The following is a 13,987-nucleotide window of genomic DNA, read 5'->3' as shown; positions in this document are numbered from 1 at the left end:
CATTTTAGTGCTTCATAATAATATTCTTACTATTATATATCAGTGATGCTTAACATCACCAAAAGATAATGTCTTACAATTAATTAACAATAACGATGCGATACTTTAAAATGTGTTAGACAACACTAGTACTTTTTAACATTTTTCTAATAATAATTACTACTTTAGAAAGATTAATTTTCATTTTTTATTATCTCTTCTATTAGATTGGTTAGCATGGATTTTCTACTAGATTCTATCTTTTATTTTCTTCCATAATATATTTTAATTATTTTATGCAATGGGGTCACCAAACCATTCATGAAGATCATATTAAAAAAAAAACCATTAAGAAAAATAATCAAATTAAAAAAAAAAACATCAAAAGCTTACATGACCATTGGGAAGACACTTGCTTTTCCTAGGCAAGCTATCATTTTATACATGCCACGCTCCCTTTATTTTTATTTTATTTTATTGATTTTTAAAAGTCCAAGATACCTTTTTTAAAAAATAAAAAATAAAATGTCTCATATAATATTATAAACATATATAAAAGGGTATTTGACTCTAAAATATATTACTCAGTACACTTTTGATCCTAATAAAATGTTCTTAAATTAGTAGACAATAGAATTGTTTGGACGATTTGTCATAACTAAAGCCTTTTTTTTCTTTTATAAATATACAAAAAAGAAAAAGAGAAAAAAAAAAAAAGATACTTATTACTCATCTAATAGTGTTTGAATGTAAAAAAATTGGCTTTATTGCTACTTAATTACTAAAATTAAAGGCTATGAAGACTAAGTTGGACTATGTGAGTACTATAATTAAAAGATTAGTAAAGTCAAATATCTCTTATTATTAAGTTGTCATAAATAAATTAATAAAAAGTGTTATGGAATGTAGTAAAGTAGGATTGGAGTATAGAAATTGAGGTTACATACTATTATTATTATTATTATTATTATTATTATTATTATTATTATTATTATTATTATTATTATTATTATCAAGTAATTATATAGTATATTCTAATTTTTAGTCCAATTTTTTTTATGATCGTGTACATTATAATTATTAAGTTATTTTACAAAATTTTGAAAAATTCAGAAAAATTTAACATGTCAAAAATAAAGTTTAAATTATTTGTTACACACGTGAATCTTTTATTATATACATGTGAAAAATAGATTGTTTGAACATTATTTTTTATATTATAAATTATTTCAATTTTTTTAAAATTTTACAAGATATCTTAAATAACTATAACGTACACAACTACGAAAAAAATTAGACAATTTTTTTTTTAGATGTAAAAATAGATAGGAGTGCATATGTGCACCTATTTTAAAGGGGTGCAAGGTAAAAACACTTGTTTATAATGTCAAAAATAAAGTTAAGATATTTATTGCACAAATAATTATTTTTTTATACACGTAGTAATTAATTATTTAAATTTTTGACACTATAAATTATTCAAAAAATTTTAAAAATTACAAATAATCTTAAATAAAACCAAAATACACCATTATTAACAAAAAAAAGTAAATAAAAACAAAATACACCATTATTAACAAAAAAAGAAAATTAAAATACTTTTTTTTTTTTCTAAAATACATAACAAATATATCCGTATATTTTCCTATTATCATATTTACAATATGTAACATAAAAATCAAAACTTTGTCACTAAATACAAACAAAGAATAAAATAGTTAAAAAAAAAGAATTTGATTTTATTTTCTTAAAAAAAAGACAAGAACCAAAAAGTACTAAACGACAGTTGGAAAAATATGATAATACGGTAACAATAACTGTACAATTAGTTAGAGACAGTAGTATAGGAATGAATAGACCAGTGGAAAACATAGGAGAAGAAGAAGAAGAAAAATAAAAATTATATTTTTAATAAAAAGGAAAAAGTGATCTAGATGTAAGAAGAGGAGGTTGGACCAAGAGGGGTAAAATGGGAAAGTTTGGTAGAGAAGTCTCTCTCACCAACATTGGGTTTCAGTTCAGTTTTGAGGTAAAGAAAAGAAGAAGAATAGTGTGAGAGTGAAGAACAAGGAAAAATGAGCTAAGCTCTAAAAAGCTTTATACTTTGTACTAAAAAAAATACTATAATGAGACTAAGAAGAAGAAGAAGAAGAATTTGAACAAGTTCCTTCATTTCTATTACTTATTAGTGTTAGAGTTTCTTCTTCTTGTTCTTCAAATCAAATCACATCTAACCCACCTAGACCCTTGTCTTTCTCTTTCTTTTTCTTTATTGGTCTGTTACTACATCGTTTTCTTCATCCAAATCTCAACTGCCCAGAAAATAAATTTAAGTTTGAAGCTTTTTCTTGTATACCCTTCTGGGTCATTTTTTGTTAAGTGAATTAATTGATTAGTTATGGAGTCATCTGAGAATTGTTCTGTTAAGGTTGCTGTTCATGTTCGTCCTCTTATTGGTGATGAAAGAATCCAAGGTTGTAAAGAATGTGTTTCTGTCACACCAGGAAAACCTCAGGTGATTAGTAAAGTTTCTTACTTTGTGTTTTGTTCATGAGCTTTTTAAGGATTAATTTAGCTAATTTTGTTGTGGGGTTTGGTTATTTCTTCTCATGATTCAGTTTTTTTTCTCTTAATGATTGTAATTGATTTGTTCATTTTATGGAATTTACTGTGTCCTAGAATAGAAGGATAAGGCTTCTAAAGCTATAGAATAGAAACAAAAGACATTTGTTTAGTTTCACTTTTTAAAATGTGTGAAGACTCTAATGAATGATAAGAGTTAGAAAATGGGGTTGTCACAAAATTGAATGAATAGTTCCTAGAAAATGGAGTTGTCACAAAATTGAATGAATAGTTCTTTGGAATTTGGTTAGGCATATGGTTTGCTCCGACAAGGTCTGAGGTTCGAGTCCCTCTCGGGCACCTACATAGCAAGTGCTATAGTTTCCTGGTCCCCAAATATTGTAGGGTTAGGCGAGGCGCGGTGTGGATCTTAGTTTCGAAATAGTTTTAAAGGCAATGTTTTGTAATTTGAATTAACTATGGTGTTTAGGTACAAATCGGATCACATTCCTTTACATTTGACCATGTTTATGGAAGTGGTGGAACCGCATCACCTGCAATGTTTGAAGAATGCATTGCTCCACTTGTGGATGGTTTATTCCAAGGATACAATGCCACTGTTCTTGCTTATGGTCAGGTAATTCTTGTTCTACGATAAATTGTAAATTTAACAAGAACAAGATCTTTTTGTGTTGTTTTATTATGTTGTGGTTAATTTATACATATTTATGTAGACGGGATCGGGGAAAACATATACAATGGGGACGGGCTCTAAAGATTGTAGCCAAACTGGCATTGTTCCTCAAGCTATGAATGCACTTTTCAGCAAGATCGAAACTTTAAAACATCAAACAGAATTCCAGCTCCAGGTTTCCTTCATTGAGGTATGCACCTAAGAATGTTTGGTTTGTTTGTTTGTGTTGTTTATAGTGTTATGCTATTAAAGCTTATACAATGAGCTAAAGAAGATGAACTAGAGAAACATATGAAAATGGTTAAATACTATTTTGGAGTCTGGACACTGTGTTTTGTAAAAGTTACCGATTGGACTCTTTGTTTTGTTAAATGACAATTCAGATTCTGTATTTTTTAAAATAGTACAAAATAATATATTGAGCTCATTTTTTGTCTAAATAAACTTAATAATAATTTGTTATGACCATACTGGTTACATTTTTTTGTTTTTGCATATGTTCGTGTTAGATTGATACTATTTTGGAAAATATTGAGTCTCAAATTGTATTCATTCTATCAGAATTCTTATTTAATAAGTAATAACACATGTGAAAAAAGCTTCTAAGAAAGTTGTGGGACAATGGCAAGATCATATGATTCGATATTTCTTCTGTTTACTTTATTGTTACAAATAATTAATTGGGTGGTTTGATTTTGAAGATCTTAAAAGAAGAAGTAAGAGACTTATTGGATTCTGTATCTCTGAACAAAATGGACAATGTTAATGGACATTCTGGGAATGGGAAAGTTTCTGCTCCAGTTAGACAGCCTATACAAATTCGAGAATCATCAAACGGGGCCATAACACTAGCAGGAACAACTGAAATGTCTGTTAGAACATTACAGGAAATGGCTGCTTGCTTGGAGCAAGGATCTTTAAGCAGAGCAACTGGAAGTACTAACATGAACAACCAATCAAGGTAACTTGTCATACTACCGAGCTAACCGAGCTTTTCAATATTTTTAATATAACTTAATGAATCTAAGAGTAACTGAAGCTTCATTACATGTTATCTACCAGCCGATCACACGCCATTTTCACAATCACCTTAGAACAGATGCGGAAAGTTCATTCAGTTTTTCCCGGGAACGATTCTCCAGATGAGGATATGAGTGAAGAATATTTTTGTGCAAAGCTCCATTTGGTAGATCTTGCTGGATCCGAACGAGCAAAAAGAACCGGTTCTGATGGTGTTCGTCTTAAAGAAGGTTGATGAATCTGTTGATGCATTTAGTCTTAGTTTTGATTTGTGAAGAAATAACGAAACTTCTAACTTAAATTTTTTATGCTCAGGTATACATATCAACCGGGGCCTTCTAGCACTTGGAAATGTCATCAGTGCGTTGGGGGATGAGAAAAAGCGGAAAGAGGGTGTTCATGTTCCTTATCGAGATAGTAAACTCACTCGACTCTTGCAGGTCAGTTTATTAGAATTATATAATTGTACTTAAACTATATTTTCTCAACCTAAGACTAATCTTGATCATAGCAATCTACTTATTCTGAGATGGATTCACTTGTGGCTTCTGACAGGATTCACTAGGTGGAAACAGCAAGACAGTTATGATAGGTAACCTCTTAACTGATTGTTTAATCAATTATATGCATTGCTAGTTTAATGGATCCTAACCCCAAAGAGCCAATGATTAAGATTTCAAATTCTCATCATCCTTCTTTTGACCAAGACATGAGACAATCCTTTTTTCCGGGCTGTGGTTTTTTCCCCCAACTTTGATGCTTTCGACATGATATACACTTTCTTGTAATCTTAAAGATTTTTCACTGTCTTACCAAAATCATTTCATGGGTGAAAGTTGATGGTTTCTTTCATGGCATCTTTGTTTTCGGTTCCTCCATATTATAGTCCTTTTATGTTTCTCTTATGAGATGGAAAAATTTCTACTTTACAGCTTGTATCAGCCCTGCTGACATCAATGCAGAGGAAACTCTTAATACTCTTAAATATGCAAATCGTGCTCGGAATATTCAGAACAAGCCTGTTGTAAGTTATCAAATGGCTCTGTTGCTTAAACATGATATTTTCCAAATTTTAGATTTATCGAAATAACATTGAATAAATTTACCCTTGTGTGTGTGTGTTTGTGTAGGTTAATAGAGGTCTCGAATCCAATGAAATGCAAAAGATGCGACAGCAGCTGGAATACTTGCAGGCGGAGCTATTTTCCCGTGGGGGCGCAGCTCCATCTGATGAAGTACAGGTATTTGTTATATCGAAACCTTCTTTTGCTTGGAATTGGTTGTTTCTGTTCTGAAGTGGCGTCTGAAAACGAAGTTCATTCGATGGTGTTGATTACACTATTAATCCAATTCAGTTCTTGAAAGAATTGGAATATAGGAATCTTATTGATATCATAGGAAGAATTACAAAGTTCCAAACTTTTCAAGACAATTTCGTATCTCCCCAGAAAGTATTTTACTTTCTTTAAGAGACGACTGGCCTTTATACAGACTCGGCTACTAACTAAAAAGCAATAACATAATTCTATCTAACTAACAAAATGAGGAGCCCTATAGGAACTAAACTGAACAACTTATGCATTGCATACACTTGGATATGAAAGCATATATTTGAGGCCTAACAGGTATATTATTGCTTCTACCTTAGGTTCTTAGGGAACGAATTGCGTTCCTTGAAGCAAGCAATTTGGACCTTTCTCGAGAACTTCATGTATATCGCAGTAGACGTGCTGTTGTGGGGCAGTGTGAAGCAGATCTTCCGGTAAGTGTGTAATAAACTCTTTTGTATATTTGAACAAATATATGTCATACTACTTCTCCGTTGTTGTTCAAAGCCTCACATTGTTTCGATCTCTTTAATAACTTATGATTACTGACACGGTATGTGTTTTTTGTTACCTTCCTTAGGATGACTATGCTCCTCTTACAAAGAATGATGGACTTAAGAGAGGCTTTCAAAGTATTGATTCTTCTGATTATGAAATGGGCGAAATCATATCAGGTAAGAGTTAATTTTTGTTTTGGCTACTTAAGATTGTTATTCTTCAGGCCTGTAGTTCTTGACATCTTTCGCATTTTAATAAACTGTACAGGTGAAAATCCTAGAGAAGTTGAAGTTGCAACAAAAGAGCGAGAACATGAATATATGCAAAATACATTGGATAAGGAGTTGAACGAGTTAAACAAACGCTTGGAACAAAAAGAGGTTCAAATTTTTCTTAAAAGTTTCTTTGTATGTTATGCATAGACTCGACACTTGAATAGTTATGGTTGTAAATGTGGGGCTCTTTGTTTTCGATGCAACACCTGTTGAATTTCCTCGGTATGCATGTTTATAATGAATGTCATAATTTTATTCTTTTTTCGGTACAGTCTGAAATGAGGCTTTTTGGAGGGATTGACACAGAAACACTCAAACAGCACTTCGGGAAGAAAATCGTGGAACTCGAAGAAGAGAAGAGAATTGTGCAGGTATAATTGATGCTCTTAAATTTTCATTAAATCTTAACACTTTATATTGCTGCTAATATTCATATTAACAATCACAGAAAGAGAGAGATCACTTGTTGGCTGAAGTTGAGAGTCTTGCTGCCAATTCCGATGGACAAGCGCATAATAAAGCTCACGATTCTCATACACAAAAACTAAAATCTCTAGAAGCCCAGGTAACCAATATCAACTATGTTTAAATGTTATTATGAATGAAAAAATTGCAGTGTTGATTGAAACTCGAGTAATTGTGTTGTATCAGATTTTGGATCTTAAGAAGAAGCAAGAAAGCCAAGTCCAACTTGTTAAGGAAAAACAGAAAAGTGACGATGCAGCAAAGCGGCTGCAATCCGAAATACAATCTATTAAATCTCAGAAGGTTAGTTCGTGAAATTGTAAAACTGTTTGATGAGAATAGTAATCTGCTTTATCAGAAACCAAACCTGATAGGTCATAATATATGAACAGAAGTAAAAAACGAAAAGTAAAGTCACACGTTGTTTTTTTACATTTCAAGTCATATACAATGAAAGGTTCCGAGTCTTATACAACGAAATCCGCCTTGACTTGTTGGTCATTGATTTGTAGGTTCAATTGCAGCATAAGATAAAGCAAGAGGCAGAACAATTCCGACAATGGAAAGCGTCTCGTGAAAAGGAATTGCTGCAGGTTTTTAACTTTCAATTTCTCTATCATCTATCCTGAAATAATGGGAACAAAACTAAAGATGAAGAAGCTTAGGAAAAATACATTTATACATGTCCAATGTGTATATATTATGTTTAACTATGATTTTATAATATGCAGCTAAAGAAGGAAGGACGGAGAAATGAGTACGAGAGGCACAAGCTTGAAGCTTTGAACCAGCGTCAGAAAATGGTATTTTTTCTCTATACACAACGGTATTTTTCTTATCTACTTTTTAAGAACTTGCTAATGACTTTTATAAATTCTTGAAGGTTCTCCAAAGAAAGACAGAAGAGGCTGCAGTTGCTACTAAACGGCTAAAGGAATTATTGGAATCCCGAAAGTCTACAGTGCGTGACAATGCAGGTTGATATTTCACTTGGAAGCATTTTTTCTCTTTCGAAATTCTGTTTTTCCTAATTTAGTGTTATTTATTGCAGCAAATTCGAATGGACATACATCGGTTACCCAGGTAAAGATCTGTTCTTAACATCTATCGAGATTCGAAACTGCGAGGAAATGAACTTATGCAAACACTTTTTACAAAGCACCTACACACATGATCATGACGAGCACACACAACTAAAATGAAAACTAAAACAAAGACAACGCCAAATGTTGGTCGTACATCCAAGGTTCCGAGATTTCTCCCTAATCCTCTGACTATGTAAAAATGGCAACCCATTACAACCTAGTCTCAAGAACTCTCTGGAACACGAACACCCCAGGAATTTTCCAATTGATTTGCTTCAGTGTCTGTTTTCGACAATTTCTTTAAACTCATTTCGACATAGTACAAAAAACGAGAGCTGCCTTTATGTATAGGCGGGAAAGGGAAAACTTATGACTAACTAACTAACGAGTGTAGTGAAATCAAGATACAAACTTTACGGAAACCTTTTCTGTTCTGAGAGGAAATCAGTAGTAGTTTTGTTTATAACGGTTTTGAATATACATTAACAAGATAGATTTCTTGATTTGTTATTATTATGGCTTATATATCGGAAAATTTGATGCGAGTTTTCATGTCATATGTAGAGCAATGAAAAGTCCTTGCAGAGATGGCTTGATCATGAATTGGAGGTCAGTGTTAAAGTGCACGAAGTTCGTTTTGAATACGAGAAGCAAACCCAAGTGTAAGTATTTTGTACTCATACTAACTTAATTGTCTCCCCATGCTAAAGTAATAGTAAGATTCATTCATAGATTAGCTCCCATATTAATTACTATCATAAATATAATATTATGTTTCAGACGAGCTGCGTTGGCGAAAGAGTTGGCTTTACTAAAGCAAGTGGACCAGTTCTCTTTCGAAGGGAATAGTCCCCCGAAAGGAAACAATGGATATTCTAGGTATGAAATAGAAATTGATTTTTGAAGTTGGACATGTTCTAATGGATTATTTAGGACTAATATGTATTTATTTTTTCTGTTGTTGAAAAGGGTTTTGTCCATGTCACCGGATTCAAGAAAGGCGAGAAAAGAATCTGTTGAGAACATGCTGAGCATGTCTTCAAATGCACTCATCGCAATGGCATCACAGCTTTCGAAGGCAGAGGAAAGAGAGCGTTCCATGATTGGTCGTGGACGGTGGAACCAGTTGCGTTCGATGGGAGATGCTAAGAACTTACTTCAGTACATGTTTAACACAACCGCGGAAGCAAGGTAAATATCATAATTTTTGGCTCAAAACTATGTTGACAAATTCAAGGCTAGTCTTATGATATATACCTTCATGTCAACAGGTGTCAACTATGGGAGAAGAACTTAGAAATTGAGGACATGGAAGATAAGCTGAATGAGCTAGTAACCTTGTTGCAAATAAGTGAAACTCAGCGAAAGGAGCTCGTACGGGAGGTAAGAGCAAAGGAGCAAGCTGCTGCTACTGCATTGGTTAAATCAGATTCGGTAAGACCATCTTTTCAATACCCGAGTTTCATATTTTTGCTGCATAATAATGTATTATTCTCAAATCGAGCATACTAAGTTTTTTCAGTTGGTTCCACAGGGAAATTCTCGTTCTTCGTTGAAACACTTGGCAGAAGATATGGGTGGTCCCTTGTCTCCAATTTCCCTTCCGGCACCAAAGCAGCTCAAATTCACTCCCGGGGTAGTTAATGGGACGGTTAAAGACTCGGTGGCTTTTGCAAACCAGACACGAAAGGTAATTCCTTTGTTTTATTCCTACTGCCTCCATATTTTGTGTTTGTGTTGTTAAGAAGGTAAACATTTTTTTAGCGCAGATGGTGCCAATGGGACAACTTTCGATGAAGAAATTAGCAACCGTTGCACAAGCTGGGAAACTCTGGAGGTGGAAGAGAAGTCATCATCAGTGGCTTCTGCAGTTCAAATGGAAGTGGCAGAAGCCATGGAGACTTTCCGAATGGATTAAGCATAGCGATGAGACGATAATCAAGTCAAAGCCTCGCCCTCAACTCCAACTATAATGCAACCACTTCACGAAAACAGATCGTTTGTATATACTTTTTTAACAGCCAATGTGATCCAACATGGGACTTGACAGACACAAGCATTGATTAAGGTAACCCTTTCATGCATTGTGTTCACTGTCATTTTACTTGCCAAATAGAAAAGAATTGAATAGTTAGTGGCAAAATTAACTGAGTTCTTAGACAATTTTGAAAAGAACGCCCGGGAAGCATTACACCATTGCTCTCAACAAATGATTTAAGTGCATTTTGTTAGCTTTTGGGTAACTCTACTCTTCGTAAATTAGTTTTGAGATAGAACTCCATAAGTCTTACTATACCGTACATTTACTTTCTACTATCTAGACTTCTTCATTTTGATTTGATAATCGTCAATTAGTTTTGAGATAAAACTCGACGAGCCTTACTATTAGTTTGGAGATAGAACTCTATGAGCCTTGCTCTACCGTACATTCTTTCGTCTAGACTTCTTAATTTTGATCTGATAATCGTCAATTAGCTTTAAGATAAACTCCACGAGCCTTATTATACCCAGGCCCGACCCTGTGCATAGGCGCGCTAGGCCTGTGCCTAGGGTCCATCTAGCCTAGGGGCTCAAAAAAATTCTCATTTTAAAAATACCACATTTTTTTTTTCTAAATAAGAGCCCAATTTTTTTTTCATATGCCCCACTAAGTTTCAGGGCTTGCCTTGGCTATATCGTACATTCTATTGTCGAGACTTTTACATTTTGATATGATAATCGTCAATTAATTTTGAGATAGAACTCAATGAGCCTTACTATACTTTGTACATTCTACTATCTAGACTTCTACATTTTGCTTTCATAATCGTGAATTAGTTTTGAGATAGAACTCTACGAGCCTAACTATACGCTACATTCTATGGTTTAGACTTATACATTTTGATCTGATAAATTTTGCAGGGTGTGCTGTAAACTGTAAGAGGAATCTTGACATGTTTGGTGCTCGAATTGCGAAAGCATGGAAATGAAGATGGCGAGTCCATTTCATCAAAGCGCCTTATTGTGTAATGTTTGAGATTTCTTCTTATGATGAGACAGCAAAGGGTGAGTGATTGGAACATTGTGCATGGAGTGAAAATGATGAGTATTTAGGTGATACAATACAAGTTATGTTGTTGGTGATGCAAACATAAGATGCTAATCCTCCTTCTTCTTCTTCTTCTTCTTCAATAATAATCCTTCTTATTTTATTTTAATTTGTACATTTTCATTAGTTTGAATTAATGGATGAGTGAGATAATAAGTTTTATATTATCTTGTTGATTCTTCTCTTGTAGAATTTTGGGTTTCACTCATAAACAAAACAAGGCAAGCAAATTGTATTGTATTGTATTCTCTTAAGAACAATAGCATTTAATGCTTTCAATCTCTTCTTCATTTTAAGTTCACTAAGGTAAAAATTGTGTTATATTTAGCTTAAAAAAAGATTTTGTGATATATTTATATTAATTTTTAGCATTGTGTTTCAATAATAAATTACAAATTTTTGATGAAATATTTAATATTTTTATTAAAAGTATTAAAAAAATAATAATTTCATCATTAATTCTATTATTATTTTATTATGTAAGATAGTAAAAAAATATAAATAATTAACAGCTAATTAGGAGAGTTCATAAAAATTAAAAAATTGAAATTGACCATCAAACTGACCAGACCGTAATTGAATTTTTAGTTTCACGTCATCACCAAATTTGGTAGTCGATTTCGGTTATGAACTAAAAAACTGCCAAAACTGTTAAAAATTACCATAAACCATTCAAAACTGCCTAAAACCGCCAAAAACCATCCAAAACCGTCAAACAGAAAAACCACTAAAAATCGCCAAAAATTATACGATCGGTTTTACATAGTTACTGTTTTACATAGTTACTAAACGGTAGGTTACAGTTTTTGTAAAATAAAAACCGTAACCGACCAGTCAGTTATAAATTTGTAAAAACTGACCGTAAAATAATTTCATCAGTTATAATATTAATATTTGTGTTTTTGCTTTTATATTAATTTTTGCCAATATATTTAGGTCACACAACATCTCAATATTATTTAGGTAAATACTATTTTGGACCCTGTATTTTGCAAAAGTTACAGATTGGACCCTGTGTTTTGTTAAATGACAAAATGGACCCTGTATTTTCTAAAATAGTAAAAATAGGACCCTGAGCTTAATTTTTAACAACTTTTTTTTAATATAACCGACTTGAAGACAATGCTTAATATGAACAGATACAAAAAAAATGTAAACAGTTTTGTTATAACACTTTTAGATCGGATTATAATTAAACTTTATTTTGACAAAAAAATCAATTCAGGTCCTATTTGTACTATTTTAGAAAATACAGGGTCCATTTTGTCATTTAACAAAATACAGGGTCCAATTGATAACTTTTGTAAAACAGAGGGTCTAAAATAGTATTTACCCATATTATTTTAAAGAAAAAGACTAAAAGGCACCACAACATCTCAATATTATTTTGAAAAGAAATACTAAAAGTACAATTAGTGTCTAGTACTTTTCTCTGTGCCATATTGTGGTGTAATTAAGTATCGAGATTCATATAACTTAAAATAATAATTTTATGGGATATACCTAACTAATTATAAGACGTAACCTATAAAAAAAATATTAGACATCACTAATATTCAATATTAACTACATTTTAAAATTAAGTGTCAAAATTATCATTTTATTATTCATTAATAGATAGCATTAAAAGTAATATTATTCAAATATTAAAGAATTATGAAATAACATTGGGAATAGAAGTATGTCCCACAACCCCTCATTCAACACATTTTAGTCCAATATCTTCATGTAATAAAATAATTTAAACAAAACAAATGTTATAATATGACATTATTTATATTATATTCATTTACACCCACATATTATAATAATATTAAAACTTAAAAAGCTCTCTAATTAATATTACACCAGAGATTCCTAAATCTGATAGTACATAGGAATCTGTAATTTTATATATTAAATAAACTAGTTAATTAATATATATGTATTAAATGAAATCTCTTGAATTTGAGAAGAATTTCCAGATGCTTATCAAATCAAGTCATAAATGTGTTCATAGACAATAAGTATGTGATGTCTCATTTGTTGCAGACATATTAACCTAACTCATACACATCATAACTTTTTTACTTCTTGTCCATAAATCAACAAACAACCCCAAATGTCTCACTTAAGCTTATCACTTTCTAAGGTGTTATATCACCTAATTTAATTTAGTAAGTACAATGAAATATTTGTAATCATTCCTAAAACTTCATCAATTGATATGAATAGGGGTGTTCATTGGATCACATCCAATAGATTTGATCCCATCCGATCCAATCCAATTATTTATTGGATATTGGATTTTTCTATCCGATCCAATCCAATTGAATTGAGTCATCCGATCTGATCCGATCCAATAGATGTATTGGATTGGATCGGTTTCATCCATTGGATGCTTTAACTGGTTTTTTATTAGATTGGATTGGATCCATCCAATGAATCCCATGGATGAATCCAATCCATTTTAACCACTATTTAAGCTAATTTCATTAAAAAAATATATATATATATATGAAAAAACATAATTTAAAACCTAATAAATAATAAAGTAATATATAAAATTATAAATATTAAATATGATTGGATGGACATTGGATGATATTGGATTGAATTGGATCGGTTATCCATTGGATCGGATGTCTCATCCAATATCCGATCCGATCCAATTGGATTTTTAAAATTTGCATCCGATCCGATCCAATTATGATTGGATATCCGATTCTATTGGATCGGTTAGGATTGGATCGGTCGGTTAGAATTGGATCGGATGACTTTCTGCACACCCCTCTGAATCATTCTCAAAACAAAAACAAACAAGAATTAGGATAGCTAGTATTTCACCTCCTTAGTCAATAGTCATTATTCCATTCACTATACATATAAATAAATAATGAAAGATCATTTCATTAAAGCACCCACTATTTTTCTAAAAACTTTAAAACCGTACTAAAAATATGTTACAGTAAATACTTTAAACTATTTCTTTAAAATTTACTATTCATTATTTA

At 31.8% G+C, this 13,987-nt stretch overlaps 1 protein-coding gene across 2 annotated transcripts; it reads left to right on the top strand.

Annotated features, from left to right (window-relative positions):
- Positions 1–1,890: 1,890 nt before the first annotated feature.
- Positions 1,891–11,276, top strand: LOC115702711 (kinesin-like protein KIN-4A). Of its 2 annotated transcripts, XR_009685294.1 has the most exons (26): positions 1,891–2,494; positions 3,032–3,178; positions 3,276–3,425; positions 3,937–4,196; positions 4,298–4,485; positions 4,571–4,695; positions 4,811–4,847; positions 5,188–5,279; positions 5,386–5,496; positions 5,904–6,017; positions 6,164–6,257; positions 6,349–6,461; positions 6,629–6,727; positions 6,805–6,921; positions 7,008–7,124; positions 7,334–7,414; positions 7,553–7,624; positions 7,705–7,798; positions 7,873–7,904; positions 8,471–8,568; positions 8,687–8,785; positions 8,876–9,097; positions 9,178–9,340; positions 9,441–9,596; positions 9,676–9,974; positions 10,808–11,276. XR_009685294.1 is itself a non-coding variant. In XM_061106927.1 (25 exons), exons 1-25 carry the CDS (start codon positions 2,378–2,380, stop codon positions 9,877–9,879), a joined length of 3,102 nt encoding a protein of 1,033 aa, XP_060962910.1. In that variant the 5' UTR covers positions 1,937–2,377; the 3' UTR covers positions 9,880–10,140. The 2 variants fall into 2 exon arrangements, 1 of the variants encoding a protein (XP_060962910.1); XM_061106927.1 differs by lacking the exon at positions 10,808–11,276 and having other exon boundaries at positions 1,937–2,494; positions 9,676–10,140.
- The last annotated feature ends 2,711 nt before the right edge of the window (positions 11,277–13,987 follow it).

This window comes from Cannabis sativa, chromosome X (assembly GCF_029168945.1).
Source record: "Cannabis sativa cultivar Pink pepper isolate KNU-18-1 chromosome X, ASM2916894v1, whole genome shotgun sequence".
In the NCBI taxonomy this organism is placed as follows: domain Eukaryota; kingdom Viridiplantae; phylum Streptophyta; class Magnoliopsida; order Rosales; family Cannabaceae; genus Cannabis; species Cannabis sativa.
This window is presented reverse-complemented; position numbering and strand designations above follow the sequence as displayed.